This window comes from Aedes albopictus, unplaced genomic scaffold (assembly GCF_035046485.1).
Source record: "Aedes albopictus strain Foshan unplaced genomic scaffold, AalbF5 HiC_scaffold_623, whole genome shotgun sequence".
Taxonomy (NCBI): Eukaryota; Metazoa; Arthropoda; class Insecta; order Diptera; family Culicidae; genus Aedes; species Aedes albopictus.
Window position 1 is genome coordinate 1 of NW_026917447.1, and position 16,256 is coordinate 16,256.

The following is a 16,256-nucleotide window of genomic DNA, read 5'->3' on the forward strand; positions in this document are numbered from 1 at the left end:
CTCGGTACGTGGAACTGCCGATCTCTCAACTTCATTGGGAGCACCCGCATACTCGCCGATCTACTGAAGGACCGCGGGTTCGGCATCGTAGCGCTGCAGGAGGTGTGTTGGACAGGATCCATGGTGCGAACGTTTAGAGGTAATCATATCATCTACCAGAGCTGCGGCAACACACGCGAGCTGGGAACAGCTTTCATCGTGATGGGCGATATGCAGAGGCGCGTGATCGGTTGGTGGCCGATCGACGAAAGAATGTGCAGGTTGAGGATCAAGGGCCGATTCTTCAACTTCAGCATAATAAACGTGCACAGCCCACACTCCGGAAGTACTGATGATGACAAGGACGCATTTTACGCGCAGCTCGAACGCGAGTACGATCGCTGCCCAAGCCACGACGTCAAGATCATCATAGGTGATTTGAACGCTCAGGTAGGCCAGGAGGAGGAATTCAGACCGACGATTGGTAAGTTCAGCGCCCTCCAGCAGACGAACGAAAACGGCCTACAACTCATTGATTTCGCCGCCTCCAAAAATATGGCCATACGTAGCACCTTTTTCCAACACAGCCTCCCTTATCGTTACACCTGGAGATCACCACAGCAGACGGAATCTCAAATCGACCACGTTCTGATTGACGGACGGCACTTCTCCGACATTATCGACGTCAGGACCTATCGTGGCACGAACATCGACTCCGACCACTATCTGGTGATGGTCAAACTGCGCCCAAAACTCTCCGTCATCAACAATGTACGGTACCGGCGACCGCCACGGTACAACCTAGAGCGACTGAAGCAACCGGATGTCGCCTCAGCATACGCGCAGAATCTCGAAGCCGCGTTGCCAAACGAGGGTGAGCTCGATGAGGCCCCTCTAGAGGACTGCTGGAGTACAGTGAAAGCAGCCATCAACGACGCAGCCGAGAGCACCATCGGGTACGTGGAACGGAATCGACGTAACGAATGGTTCGACGAAGAGTGCAGAACGGTTTTGGAGGAGAAGAACGCAGCGAGGGCGGTAATGCTGCAGCAAGGGACTCGACAGAACGTGGAACGTTACAAACAGAAGCGGAAACAGCAGACCCGCCTCTTTCGGGAGAAAAAGCGCCGCCTGGAAGAAGCGGAGTGTGAAGAAATGGAACTGCTGTGCCGTTCCCAAGAAACACGGAAGTTCTATCAGAAGCTCAACGCATCCCGCAACGGCTTCGTGCCGCGAGCCGAAATATGCAGGGATAAAGACGGAGGCCTCTTGACGGACGGACGTGAGGTGATCGAAAGGTGGAAGCAACACTTCGATCAGCTCAGCACCTGAATGGCGTGGAGAACGTAGGCACGGGAGCCCACGGCAACGGAAGGAACGACGACGTCAGTGCAGCGGAGGACGGAAATGAATCAACTCCCACGCTGAGGGAAGTTAAGGATGCCATTCACCAGCTCAAAACCAACAAAGCAGCTGGTAAGGATGGTATCGCAGCTGAACTCATCAAGATGGGCCCAGAAAAGTTGGCCACCTGTCTGCATCGGCTGATAGTCAGGATCTGGGAAACCGAACAGCTACCGGAGGAGTGGAAGGAAGGGGTAATCTGCCCCATTCACAAGAAAGGCGACCATTTGGAATGTGAGAACTTCAGGGCGATCACTATTTTGAATGCTGCCTACAAAGTGCTATCCCAGATCATCTTCCGTCGTCTGTCACCTAAAACAAATGAGTTCGTGGGAAGTTATCAAGCCGGCTTCATCGACGGCCGGTCGACAACGGACCAGATCTTTACCGTACGGCAAATCCTCCAGAAATGCCGTGAATACCAGGTCCCACCGCACCACCTGTTCATCGACTTCAAAGCGGCATACGATAGTATCGACCGCGCAGAGCTATGGAGAATCATGGACGAAAACGGCTTTCCTGGGAAGCTGACTAGACTGATTAAAGCAACGATGGACGGTGTGCAAAACTGCGTAAGGGTTTCGGGTGAACTATCCAGTTCATTCGTATCTCGCCGGGGACTGCGACAAGGTGACGGACTCTCATGTCTACTCTTCAACATCGCGCTGGAAGGTGTGATGCGACGAGCCGGGCTCAACAGCCGGTGTTGGTTGCGCTACGCCAGTACCCGTCGAACTCCACATGCCCCAATGTACCCAGCGCTGAAGGTCACACCCAACGCCTACTGAGAGGACCGTCTACACACTGTCAGAAAGGGAAGCTAGGAACAATCGACCAACTTTGGCAGAACAAAAACAATAGGTTGATGAAGTGCTATTCGCGGCTGAGTTAAACTTCGCCAAATTATCAAAAATATTGCCTGAATTAGTTGAAGTTTCGCTGTTTTTATAAATAATTTTAAGGCAGTGTCGATGCTGAAAAAGCACCGCTAGTAAATATATTTAGGTTACGTTTAGCACCTAGTGCACATTGGTAGCATATAGTAGCGCTTCGAAGATGCCGGTTTAGCGTACCCATTGAACATACATACACTAGCATATATACTAAGTTCTTTGCATCGATAATCCATACCAGTTCATGAATGTACTACAGCTGGCAAATTGAATTCTTTATCCCAGTAATTGATAGTATATTTCGCTATTCTTTCGAAGACACCAGTTCTTCATAAACCTATACCGTGAGCCACTGAGTTGTAGTTGTGTGGTACCGTACACTACAGAATTTTGTAATTCAACAAATAAATTACGGAATCAAACACACCCTACCACCCAACATCTTACAAAATTCTGTACGGAATGTCGAGAAAGGCCTCTCCGACTGGATCCGGATTAAGCTCCGCCGTAGGACCAGTAAATCGCCTCTTCTCAGCTGGCGCCGGTCGTAGCGCACCTGAGGGCCACGGGATTCCGTTATCCAACAACGCTGTGGTCACCGAATTTAGCAACCTGGCCATCGTGAACAACGCAGAACGCGGAGCGAATGAGCCAGCACGGTCGGTGGCGAGTGCACAGGGCAACGCAGCAGTGGTAACAGGAGTGTCTACCCCCCCTCCTCCCCAGGTAACAGATGATGACTATCATAGTATGAAGGGCCAACAGTTAGGGACCAAGCGCAAGGAAGGAGCTAGTTCTACTATTACGAATAATCCAGTCCAGTCGATTAATACGGTTACATACAGAAAACCCATCGCGCGTGAAAATCCTAATATTCGCGTTCGAATAACACGGTTCAGTCACTGTGAAATGTGTAACGAACGAGATACTAGCAGCATGGTACAGTGCGATACTTGTGATTTGTGGTACCACTTCTCATGTGTGGAAGTAACTGGGGGAATTTCGGATCGAAGTTGGGTCTGTCCAGCGTGTGGTATTCCCGAGATCGAGCAGAGAGATACAGATCTACGGAAAACCGTTCTTGTAGACCCACCCCTAAGGCCAGAGAACTCGCGGAAATCTACCGGTAAGGCAAGCAGTAATCGCAGCAATCAACGAAAAGTAGCCCTGCGGTTACAGATGCTGGAGGAGCAGAAGCAGTTGGAGCAACGATTTTTGGAAGAAAAATACCGAATACTAGACGAAGAAGAGTGTGACGACGAAACTGAGGTTAGCGAAGACGACGTAAGATCGATGGAAATGTCCAAGGTCCAAGGATGGCTGATAGATACCAGCAAATGTGGCGAGGATTCCGGTTTGGTCGAAGGAGACGGACCCGAACTACAAGGCCAACGACCTGTATACCCAGGAATCGTCGAACCACGTTCGACGCTACAAGAGTTCATCCCCAATCAGCGATCGACGCCTCGTCAGCAAAATTTCGGAGTGGAGCGGACTAGAAACAACGATTTACCCCGAGAATCGGTTCCCGTGTCGCGAAGCATGTTTCACCAACCTTCGGCGCAAGTACCGGAAACAACGTTCCGTCATCCAGCATCGAACGTGGAGTTCCTTAACCGGTACCGGCAACCGGGTACATCAGTTCAGTTTCGTCAACCCATTGATAATCAGTCTTCACATCAGCAAACAGATCCAGTCCCTGCCATTCAATACACGCGACGAGGACACCCATCGGCGCCAATAGGTCAGTTTCAGCCAGCTACAGGTGGGAATCGAGTGCGTCAATTTGATCTAGCACATCGCCTCTCTAGACACCCGGAAACCCATCTTCAAGACGTCGAAGACAACGTTTGTATACTCAACCGAAGTCAGTTGGCAGCCCGCCAGGCCGTATCCAAAGAATTACCAGAGTTTTATGGAAATCCAGAGGATTGGCCGTTATTTTTCTCCATGTATAACTCCTCTACGCAGATGTGTGGTTTTTCTAATGAGGAGAATATGCTTAGACTTCGAAAATGCCTGAGGGGAAAAGCTCTTGAAGCAGTGCGATGCCGACTGCTGCATCCTTCCAACGTAAACAGCGTAATTTCCACCTTGAAGATGTTATATGGGAGACCGGAAGCCATCGTGCAATCGGCAATCCGGAAAGTCCGGGCATTGCCGCCACCGCAAATCGAGCGGCTCGATACAGTGGTAAACTTCGCACTAACAGTCGAAAATTTGGTCGCCACAATTGAAGCATGCGGAATCGAGGATTTCGTGTATAACGCTTCCTTGAAGTTTGAACTAGTGGATCGTCTGCCTCCTGGACTGAAGCTGGATTGGGCGAAGCATTCCAGAAATATCCCATCACCCAATTTATTGGACTTCAGTGGATGGTTGTATTCGATTGCTGAGGATGCTAGTGCGGTAATGCAAACTTCGGTAGGCGGAAGCAGAGGCCGTGGGACGAAGGACGGATTTGTGAATATTCACGCTGACACTGAACTTGAACACTTTGGGGAAATGCGAAGCGAACCCACGATGCAAGAATCATCTTCAGCACCTATACAGGATTGTTTCGTGTGCAAAGGAAGTTGCCCATCAGTCGCCAAATGCAAACAATTTGGGGAGTTGACCCTGGATGCAAAGTGGGCTGTTGTTCGAGACGTAAAACTGTGCCGTAAATGCTTACGAAGGCACAATGGATCTTGTAGACAACAAAAACCTTGCGGAGTCAAAGGCTGCACGTTTTTGCATCATCCGTTGCTGCATAATAAGTTGCAGGATACAGAAAAAGAGCGATCAGACCAAGCACCGCCAACTACCACCGGAAGTTGCAACGTTCATCAGGTTCAAACAAGTGAAGTTTTATTCCGTATTGTTCCGGTGCTGTTACATGGTCCATCGAAAGTTATTCAGACATACGCGTTCATTGACGATGGCTCGGAACTAACGCTACTGGAGGACAGTTTAGCAGAGGAACTTGGAGTGAAAGGACCTCGAACATCGTTGTGCTTGAAGTGGACGGGAGGAACCAAGAGAGTGGAAACTGAATCGCAAATAGTTGATATAGGAATATCATCGACCGGAAAATTGGAGCAGCCATATAGGATGACCAACGTCCACACTATACAAAATCTACAACTGCGTCCCCAGACTTTAGTGCTCGCCGAATTGCTGCAACGGTTCAAGCACCTGAAAGCATTACCGATCGAATCGTATACGAATGTGTGCCCCCGCATCCTGATTGGCCTGGACAATGCTTCACTGGGGCATGCAATGAAAGGACGAGAAGGAAAGCCCTGTGAACCGATAGTGGTCAAGACTCGATTAGGATGGATCGTATATGGGAGTTGTTCGCGAACTCAACAAGACGTTAGCTACGTGAATGTGCATGCTATTGAAGTTTGCGAATGCAACAAAGTCTCGGACGACAATCTCCACACTGCCATGAGGGAATACTTCGCTTTGGATAGCCTCGGGATCGCGAAACCTAATAAGATCCTACGGTCTACAGAGGACGAGCGAGCTATGGACATTCTAGAAAAACAAACTAGCCGAAAGGAAGGACGGTATGAATCGGGGTTACTCTGGAAGTACGATGACGTCCGCTTTCCAAACAGCAAGGGAATGGCTTTCAGAAGATGGCAGTGTTTGGATCGAAGAATGAAACGCGATAAAACGTATTCGGAAGCAATCCAATTGAAAATGACAGATTATGTCAATAAGGGATACGCGCGCAAGTTAACGGACGACGAACTGAACACACGGAGGTCTTCGGAGTGGTATCTGCCTGTATTCCCGGTAACAAATCCTAACAAATCGGGGAAGTTAAGACTGGTGTGGGATGCAGCGGCCACTGCATATGGCGTTTCTCTCAATTCGCTGTTGCTCAAAGGGCCTGACCTCTTGACGTCCCTCCTCACTGTGCTCGTGCAGTTTCGACAATACCGAATTGCCGTTAGCGGAGGCATTCGGGAGATGTATCTGCAGATTCTACTAAAACAGGACGTTCGATTATGCTTTTTCTGGAAAGATAGTGAAGACGAAGAGAACCCTAGTGTGTACACGATGTTAGTGTTGCCATTTGGAGTGTCATGTGCCCCAACCATTGCGCAACATGTAAAAAACACCAACGCTAAGCGATTCACCAAGGAGCATCCTGCGGCTGTCCATGCTATCGTCGGCCAACATTATGTTGACGATATGCTTATGAGCATTGAGACTGAAGAAGAGGCGATAGACTTAGCAAGAAACGTCAAGAAGATCCACGCTGAAGCCGGCTTTGAGATGAGAAACTGGATCTCTAATTGTCCGCAAGTTTTAAAAGCGCTAGAAGAGCCACAAACGAAGGAGAAAAGCCTTAACCTGGATGAAGGTGTAGTAACCGAAAAAGTATTGGGCATGTGGTGGAATACGGCCACCGATTGTTTCTTCTTCAAGATTTCACCGCGATACGATCCGGAACTGATGTCTGGTCAACGAAGACCCACAAAACGCGAAGTATTACGAACCTTAATGATGATCTTTGATCCCTTGGGACTTATCGGTCATTTTCTGATGTACCTGAAAGGAGTACTACAAGAAATCTGGCGTACTTCTGTCGGGTGGGATGAGGTCATCGAAGAAAAACAGTTCGAAATGTGGATGGAGTGGCTCAACGTTCTTCCAGAGGTGGCGAAGGTTGAAATACCGCGATGCTTCAGGGCCACTACATCGATCGAAAGTTCAAACGAAGTACAGTTGCACGTTTTTGTTGACGCCAGCGAGAAGGGGTTTGCAGCAGTGGCTTTTCTTCGATTCCAGGAGAGACAAATGATCGAGACATCATTAGTGGGATCGAAAACTCGTGTCGCACCGATCAAGTTCTTATCGATCCCACGTTCAGAGCTTCAGGCTAGCGTCATCGGAGTAAGGTTGGCAAATAGCATACAACAATCTCTTACTATCAAGGTCAACAGGCGTTTCTTTTGGACCGATTCAACGGACGTTATCAGTTGGCTGCAATCTGACCATCGACGATACAGCCAATTCGTCGCGTTTCGTGTAAGCGAAATATTGGAAACTTCTGATGTTGGAGAATGGCAATGGATACAAACGAAACAAAACGTTGCGGATGAAGGAACCAAGTGGAAGCGAGTCCCGGACATGAGCGAAACAAGCCGGTGGTTGAACGGACCGGATTTTTTAAGAAAACCCGAAGCAGAATGGCCCGTCAAGCATCAAGCCACTGGCACAACTGTGGAAGAATTACGTCCTCATCTGCTTTTGCACATTGCGTCATCTGAAGCAATCATCGACCCTCGCAGATTCTCTAAATGGACCGAACTATTACGCCGAATGGCCTACGTGTTCCGTTTTATCAACAATACAAGGATTTCGGAACAGCAGAGGAGATTTGGACCGTTGACGTCGTCGGAGCTGGCTTCAGCTGAAAACTATTTCTATCGGATTGCTCAACGGAGTTTCTTCGCCGACGAGGTAGCAGTTCTATTAGGCAGGAGAACGTCGGAAAACTCTAAGCTTGCAATTCCCAAGAGCAGCTCTATTTACAATCTGTGTCCGTTTCTCGATCAAGATGATGTGCTGCGCGTACGAGGCAGGACTGGAGCGTGTCCTTTTATCAACCAGGACGCCGTCAACCCCATCATTCTTCCGAAGAATCATCCAATCACTAGTCTCGTTGTATCATTTTATCATAAGAAATACCATCATCAAAATCACAATATCACCATCAATGAATTACGTCAAAAATATAGCATTCCTCAGTTAAAGGCTGCATATAACAGGATTCGCCGAGACTGCCAGCAATGCAAGAACGATAATGCACGACCACAGCCTCCAGCCATGGGGAACTTGCCCCTACCACGACTAGCAGCTTATGCCCGTCCTTTTACATATATGGGGGTGGACTACTTTGGTCCCTATATTGTACTCGTTGGACGCCGAACCGAAAAACGGTGGGTACTTCTGGCCACTTGCCTTACCACACGTGCGATTCACCTACAAATAGTCCATACCATGACAACTGATTCGTGTATAATGGCCATTAGGAACGTTATGTCTAGAAGAGGGGTGCCTGCAGTAATATATAGCGACCGTGGAACAAATTTTCAAGGTGCTAGCAAAGAATTAGAAGATGCTATGGAGAATCTGGATCAAGCGCGACTCGAAGCAGAATTCACCACCGCTCATACATCCTGGAGCTTCATACCCCCGGCTTCACCGCACATGGGCGGGGCTTGGGAGCGACTGGTTCGTATTGTTAAGCAAAATCTTGCTAAACTTAAGCCTAATAGGACGATGTCACATGAAGTTTTGGAAAACCTGCTGACGGAAATCGAGAACGTAGTTAACTCCCGCCCTATGACCAACCTACCGTTGGACGATGACCAGTCTCCAGTATTAACCCCAAACCATTTCTTACTAGGATCTAGTAATGGGTTGCGGTCCTGGGTTCCTTACAACGATAGCTCTGAGGTGCTAAAGAATTCCTGGAAACTTTCGCAAGCCCTGGCCAATCAGTTTTGGAAACAGTGGATTCGGGATTATCTACCGTATATTACTCGAAGGACAAAATGGTTTGGATACGTTAAACCTATCCAAATCAATGACTTGGTGATCATCGTGGACCCAAACCTTCCTCGAAATACGTGGCCCAAAGGTCGCGTTATAGGAGTCAAGCAAGGAGCGGATAATCAGGTGAGGAGTGCCAGTGTACAGACTTGCAGTGGTGTCTACGAACGACCTGCAGTGAAGCTCGCCGTGCTCGACGTAGGCGTACACAGTAATGCAGCTCAGAATGAGCTCATTCCGGGGGGGAGTGTTGGTTGCGCTACGCCAGTACCCGTCGAACTCCACATGCCCCAATGTACCCAGCGCTGAAGGTCACACCCAACGCCTACTGAGAGGACCGACTACACACTGTCAGAAAGGGAAACTAGGAACAATCGACCAACTTTGGCAGAACAAAAACAATAGGTTGATGAAGTGCTATTCGCGGCTGAGTTAAACTTCGCCAAATTATCAAAAATATTGCCTGAATTAGTTGAAGTTTCGCTGTTTTTATAAATAATTTTAAGGCAGTGTTGATGCTGAAAAAGCACCGCTAGTAAATATATTTAGGTTACGTTTAGCACCTAGTGCACATTGGTAGCATATAGTAGCGCTTCGAAGATGCCGGTTTAGCGTACCCATTGAACATACATACACTAGCATATATACTAAGTTCTTTGCATCGATAATCCATACCAGTTCATGAATGTACTACAGCTGGCAAATTGAATTCTTTATCCCAGTAATTGATAGCATATTTCGCTATTCTTTCGAAGACACCAGTTCTTCATAAACCTATACCGTGAGCCACTGAGTTGTAGTTGTGTGGTAGCGTACACTACAGAATTTTGTAATTCAACAAATAAATTACGGAATCAAACACACCCTACCACCCAACAGCCGGGGAACGATTTTCACAAAATCCGGTCAATTTGTGTGCTTTGCGGACGACATGGACATTATCGCTAGAACATTTGGAACGGTGGCAGAACTGTACACCCGCCTGAAACGCGAAGCAGCAAAGGTCGGACTGGTGGTGAATGCCTCAAAAACAAAGTACATGCTGGTAGGCGGAACCGAAAACGACCGGATCCGTCTGGGTAGTAATGTTACGATAGACGGGGATACTTTCGAGGTGGTGGAGGAATTCGTCTACCTCGGATCCTTACTGACGGCTGACAACAACGTGAGCCGAGAAATTCGGAGGCGCATCATCAGCGGAAGTCGGGCCTACCACGGGCTCCAGAAGAAACTGCGGTCGAAAAAGATTCACCCACGCACCAAATGCACCATGTACAAAACGATGATAAGACCGGTGATCCTCTACGGGCACGAGACATGGACCATGCTCGAGGAGGACCTGCAAGCACTCGGAGTTTTCGAGCGACGCGTGCTAAGAACGATCTTCGGCGGTGTGCAGGAGAACGGTGTGTGGCGAAGAAGAATGAACCACGAGCTCGCTGCACTTTACGGCGAACCCAGCATCCAGAAGGTGGCCAAAGCCGGAAGGATACGTTGGGCAGGGCATGTTGCAAGAATGCCGGACAACAACCCTGCAAAGCTGGTGTTTGCAACGGATCCGGTTGGCACAAGAAGGCGTGGAGCGCAGAGAGCACGATGGGCGGACCAGGTGGAGCGTGACTTGGCGAGCATTGGGCGCGACCGAGGATGGAGAGCGGCAGCCACAAACCGAGTATTGTGGCGTACTATTGTTGATTATGTCTTGTCTTAATGATGTTGAACAAATAAATGTATGTAACTACAAGAAAAGACATCAGGTTCATCCGAAGATGTAATATCCACACATCCGGGGAAGTGTGTACTGAATAAACATTCCAAAACTTCCTCATCAGGGGAAGTGAAATCACCATTTGGCAAACGAAGTTCGTTCACTTGAAAATCTTTAGATTTTGCAAGGATTTTGTTCAATCGACTGGCTTCACTCAGACTGGAAACATTTGTACAAAGGTTTTTCCAACCGGATCGTTCAGCAGACCGAAGAGCTTTCTGGTAGGCCTTGCGAGCCGACCTGAAAGCCTCCGATCCAGCCGAACGTCGTCTGTTCCAACTCTTTCTACACTGTTTCCTGAGCTTCGCCAGATCGGAATTCCACCAAGGGGTTCCTCTTGTGGTCTTCACAGACCGCAGAGGGCAGGCTTCTTCAAAAGCTTCCATGATGAAGGCCGTTGTAGTATAAACGGCATCATCTAAATCACTTGGAGTGTCAATTGATGGTGAGTATCCAAGAAATTTGGCTGCAACCAAATCGGTAAAGAGATCCCAGTTGGTTGACCGGGGATTCCTGAAACGCAAAGTTTGCGAAGATGTTGCGATGGTCAGATAAAGATTCTTCATTTGACACATGCCAATTGGTCTGCTCATGACTTATTCTGCTAGAGCAAAGCGTTATGTCTAACACTTCCTCTCTACCAGATACCATGAAGGTTGGGCGGTTGCCTGTGTTAAGTAATCCAAGATCTGTACTACTTAAGTATTCCATCAAACTGGAGCCTCTCAAATTGATGTCTGAGCTGCTCCAGATTATATGGTGAGCATTAGCATCACTACCAACAATTAGCGGAAGGCCTTTTGAAGTGCAGTATGCAATGACTTGCTTGAAAGCATCCGTAGGGGATGGTTCATCATGCGGTAAATAAACCGAACAATAAACGTATTTCCTGTTGAGGTTTCCAACTGTTCTCTTATTATCGATACTAATAAAACACTCGATTAAACATTTATAAAAGAGATTTATTCGAAGCGAACTTAACCACGCGACGGACTACTCAATTCTGAATTCACTCAGTCTCGTCTCAAGCGTATGTGTGTAGTAGTAGAATCGAGGGGTGTGCCAACATTGCAACATCCTCCCCACATTAAAAGAAAGAAACATTTAATCAAAACTCAAATCATAATCTTTGAACTTGCGCGGCATGCGCGTTTCACGTCTGGGTCGGGTGCATGTTGAACCGTGAGTCACTTGTTGTGTGGTTTGCTTCTCGACGCGTTGCTGCACCTCATCATCACGCGCTGTCGTTGTGCCTTTCGGTGCTGTCACTGGTGTTGTGGACGACGAAAACGACTGGATCGCAGGAGGCGTAATATTTTCATCAACACGGCAGCTGGCTCGAAGATTTTCGTTTGGTTGTGGAGTCGCAGAAAACATTGTCGGCGTTGAAGGTGCACAAATAATCGGAGCTGGATCCGATGCGATCGGCTGGCCCAAATGTGGTGCTGATTCGCAGCTGGCATCGGCTCCCCCATTTCCATACCGTGGCTTCAAGTGGACCAGGCTTCGTCGGTATTCACTGCCATTAACATTCACCATGTACGATCGGTCACTTAGCTGGTTCGTTACTACCCCCGGTGTCCATATTTTGGTTTCTTGCGGATTCAGCTGAGCGTACACGGGGGAACCCACCTGTAAGTCAGGTAAGTTGCGAGACTTGGCATCGTAGTGGAATTTGGAACGTTTACGTTGCTTTTTAATTGTTTCAGGTACATCCTCCACCACTTTGGGAAACAAATTCGTTACAGATGATGGAACGCTGCACCTCGTCGATCGCGAGAAGAGGCGAGCCACTGGACTGGACCCAATTTTGTTGGGCACATTACGCCAATGGAGTAGAGCGAACCAAAAATCTTCACCTGTCTCCTCACATTTCTTCATCATCCGCTTGGCGATTTTAACAGCAGCCTCCGCTTTCCCGTTTGCCTGCTGGTGATGTGGTGCCGACGTGATGTGTTCAAAATCCCAGTCCCTTGCGAACACAACCATTTTGCGATTAACAAAATTAGTGCCGTTGTCCGTTAGCACTGTTTGAGGGACTCCGTGACGGGCGAAATTTTTCTTGCATATGCGAATGACGGAATCCGGCGTCATGTCCTCCAGAAGATCGACCTCGAAAAAGTCGGAGTAGTGGTCGACCGAAATCAGGAAGTTCCTCTTACGACCACGATATTCTGCGAGAAACACATCCATGCTTACCATTTGAAAGGGAAATACCGGAATGTTGTGGCTCATCATTGGAGGGTTTGGTTGAGAAGCAGCGTACTTGGCACAGACAGCACACTCCTTCACGACGTCCTTTATCTGGGAACTCATGCCGGGCCAAAAGAGATTGGCCCTTGCTAGTTTCAAAGTAGACTCCATACCGCCATGGTTAGCGTGGCAGCATTTGATCAGCTTTCGTCGCAGTGCATATGGAACCACGATCTGGTCGTTTCGCAGAACCAAACCGTCAACGGTGCTCAATTCGTTTTTGTAGTTGTAGTAAATTCTAACGCTATCGGGTACCTTGTCGATGGTCGTTGGCCAGCCATGACGGATGTAGTCGACAATAAGCTGCATCGAAGAATCCTTCTTCGTTTCCTGTATAATCTCACTCAAACGCTGGTCAGAGATGCTCAAATAGCTGGTGGGCTTGCAATCCTCGACTTCTTTGAGCACCTTGAAGATACTCAACTTCCTGTATTCGTCCTCTGGTTCGCTGATGATCACCGGCGCTCGAGAAAGAGTGTCAGCGACTACGTTGTTCTTCCCGGTTACAAAAACGATTGACAAAGAGTACCGCTGCAGGTTCAGTAGCATGTGTTGCAGCCGGCGGGGTGCCGACAAAAGCGGTTTCTGAAAGATGTTGATGAGCGGTCTATGGTCGGTCTTGACAACTGCCTTCGGGTTCCCAACAATGAGCTGGTTAAATCTTACACAAGCAAACAGGATCGCCAATAACTCCTTCTCAATCTGCGCGTAGTTCTTTTCTGCTGCTGTTAGCGTCCTAGATGCAAAACCAACAACTCCGTCCTCCTGAAAGACTGCAGCGCCTAATCCGTAGCAGCTTGCATCACACTCTATTGTCAATGGAAGGTTGGGATCGTAGTAACGCAGCGTCCCGATGTTGGAAAACAGCGATTTCACCTTGCTGAACTCATCCTCTTCGATACTCGTCCACTGCCACGGAACTTCTTCGGAGATCAACCTTCGCAGATTGGTGAGGTTTACGCTAAGGTTCCTGATGAAACGGCTCAAATAATTCACCATTCCCACGAAACGATGTACCTCTTTTCGGTTAGTTGGAGTTGGAAAGTCTCGAATAGCTGCTACTTTTGTCTCGTCAGGCTTCAGACCATGATCGGTGAGTACATGTCCGTAAAACTTCACTGAAGTTTGGCAAAGTTTGAGTTTTGCTAAATTCAGCTTCACGTTCTTCTCTTCCAGCCTTACCAAGAGTGCCTCCAAGTACTTGTTGTGGTTCACCAACGCCTCGTGGAACGTGTCACCGATTCCATACACCAACACGTCGTCTGCTATGCATTCGACGCCTTCCAGACCTTCGATGGCTTCCTGCAATTCCAGCTGGAAAATTTCTGGAGCAGAAGCTATACCGAAAGGCAAGCGTGTCCAACGAAAGCGCCCAAAAGGTGTCCAGAATGTGGTTAATTTGCTACTGGCTTCATCTAGTACCACGTGCCAGAATCCCTTCTTAGCGTCGACAGTTGAAAATACCCTGGCCTTTCCGAGCTCCGGCAGAATTTCATCAAGTGTGACGAATTGCAGGTTTGGACGTTTCAGGGCTTTGTTCAGTGGAACGGGATCCAAGCAGACTCGAATACCATCCGACCCTGGCCGCTGCACGATGACTAAATTACTTACCCAGTCTGTGTGCGATGCCTCCTTCACAATCAAGCCGTCCCTTTCAAGCTGTTCGAGTTCCTTCTTCAACTTTTCTCTCATCGCTATCGGAACCCGCCTGGGAGGTTGAATTGACGGTACGATGCTGTCGTCAATTTCCAGCGATACTGTGCCAGCAAACTTCCCATATCCGGTGAACAGATCCTGATGTTTGTTGATGATCTCCTGCGCCTTGATCCGGTATATGTTCAGCAAATTCTCTGGTGCGTCCTGAGCATTCGGTTTTCCAAACACTACCGCTTTGCAAAACTTCACGAAACCAAGTTCTCGAGAAGCTTTGGCGGAGAGGAGTGGACGGTGGTCTACGTCCACTACCTGGAGCACAAGGCGGTATTTCTTTCCTCGGCGACGACATGGAACCTTGATCTGTCCCAATACCTTGATCGGATTGCCTCCGAAACTTTGGAGGCGCAGTTTGGAGGGTAGCAGAGGAGGATCGACTCCACACAGCTTCACCAGACTGGATATCCCAATTAGGCTCGTATTCGCTCCTGTATCCACTTCACAAGTAACTGGTTTCCAAACTTCGCCAAATTTGAGATCCAATACAGCCAGGACACTTCCGCCGTCATCCGAGTTGTCAAAGATTTTCCCGATCTCGTATTCTTCTTCCGATGTCTCCGATGAACTGTCGTTCGATGTTGTTTCGTCGCCGGACTCGCTCGTGTTGTCCTTCACCTCCTTTACTCGACGAGATCTGTGTTGCTTCGATTTTGTCTTAGCCTTGCATACTATTCCAAAGTGGTTCTTTCCGTTGCATTTATGGCAGCGTTTCCCCAAAGCAGGACAGCTTCCTTTGGAAAACTCGTGACGATCTCCGCAGAATTTGCAACGTAGTGCTCTTGCCGCCGCCTTACCTTTACTCACTTTGTTGACATCAGCTGGTTTCGAGGGTGGAATCGATAAATCCAGCGACCGCTTTGCTGCGATTTCTTCAGCTCGGCACATATCCACGGCCTTCGCAAGAGTGATGTCAGCAATGGATAACATTTTCGTCCTCATCTGTGGCCATCGATTGGCCGTCACGACCTTGAAGGTGACTAGTTCGTCCTCAAGATTGCCAAGCTTTGCTACTTTGGCAAGAGTCTTGAGACGTGTCACATAATCGTCCACGGATTCATGCGAAAATTGACCAGCCGAAAAGAAATCGAGCCGATCAATAATGACGTTCCGTTTCGCCACAATTTTTGCTCTGATTGCCGCCAGCGTCGTAACCGGATCAGTTTGCTGGGCCGGCGTCAGCTCAAAGTTGAAATATTTTCTTCTGGCTGCTTCTCCGATCACCGAAAGAAGAATGCTCACCTTCTTCGCGTTCTCAGAAATCGGCCACTGGTCCATTCCAGTAGCACTCGAATACTCGTTCCAGCATCTTTCGAAGAAATTCAGATTTTCTTCCATGTCCCCCTCCACCACCAAGGGAGACGGCTGCGGAACGGGGATTGCTGGGGCTCCCGACGGTGCTTGCTTGGCTGTTACTTCCTTCATCAGCCTCGCGAATAGATGAGTCTGGTGTTCCAGGAGCTGCTGAAACTGTGATTGATCCATATCGATGAGGATCCCGATATTTTCGCTGAGCACTACCAATTCAACATGGCTTCCGATCGTCGATCCGCCGATCGCTACGAAACATTTGCTCCACCGAACGCGGTAAAACAAAATGGCTTCCGATGCCCGCACAACACGCGTTAAAAAGTCTTTTTCACTCCCGTTTTTCGCGATTTCAGATAAATGACGCCGAAATAACGTGATGT

At 48.5% G+C, this 16,256-nt stretch overlaps 2 protein-coding genes across 2 annotated transcripts; one reads left to right on the forward strand and one right to left on the reverse strand.

Moving 5' to 3' along the window:
* Positions 1-2,738: 2,738 nt before the first annotated feature.
* LOC134284722 (uncharacterized) lies at positions 2,739-9,143 on the forward strand. The gene has a single exon (XM_062843892.1). The coding sequence runs from the start codon at positions 2,739-2,741 to the stop codon at positions 9,141-9,143; it is 6,405 nt and encodes a 2,134-aa protein (XP_062699876.1).
* A 2,563-nt stretch (positions 9,144-11,706) lies between these two features.
* LOC134284723 (uncharacterized protein K02A2.6-like) lies at positions 11,707-16,050 on the reverse strand. Its single transcript, XM_062843893.1, has one exon. The coding sequence runs from the start codon at positions 16,048-16,050 to the stop codon at positions 11,707-11,709; it is 4,344 nt and encodes a 1,447-aa protein (XP_062699877.1).
* Between the last annotated feature and the right edge of the window lie 206 nt (positions 16,051-16,256).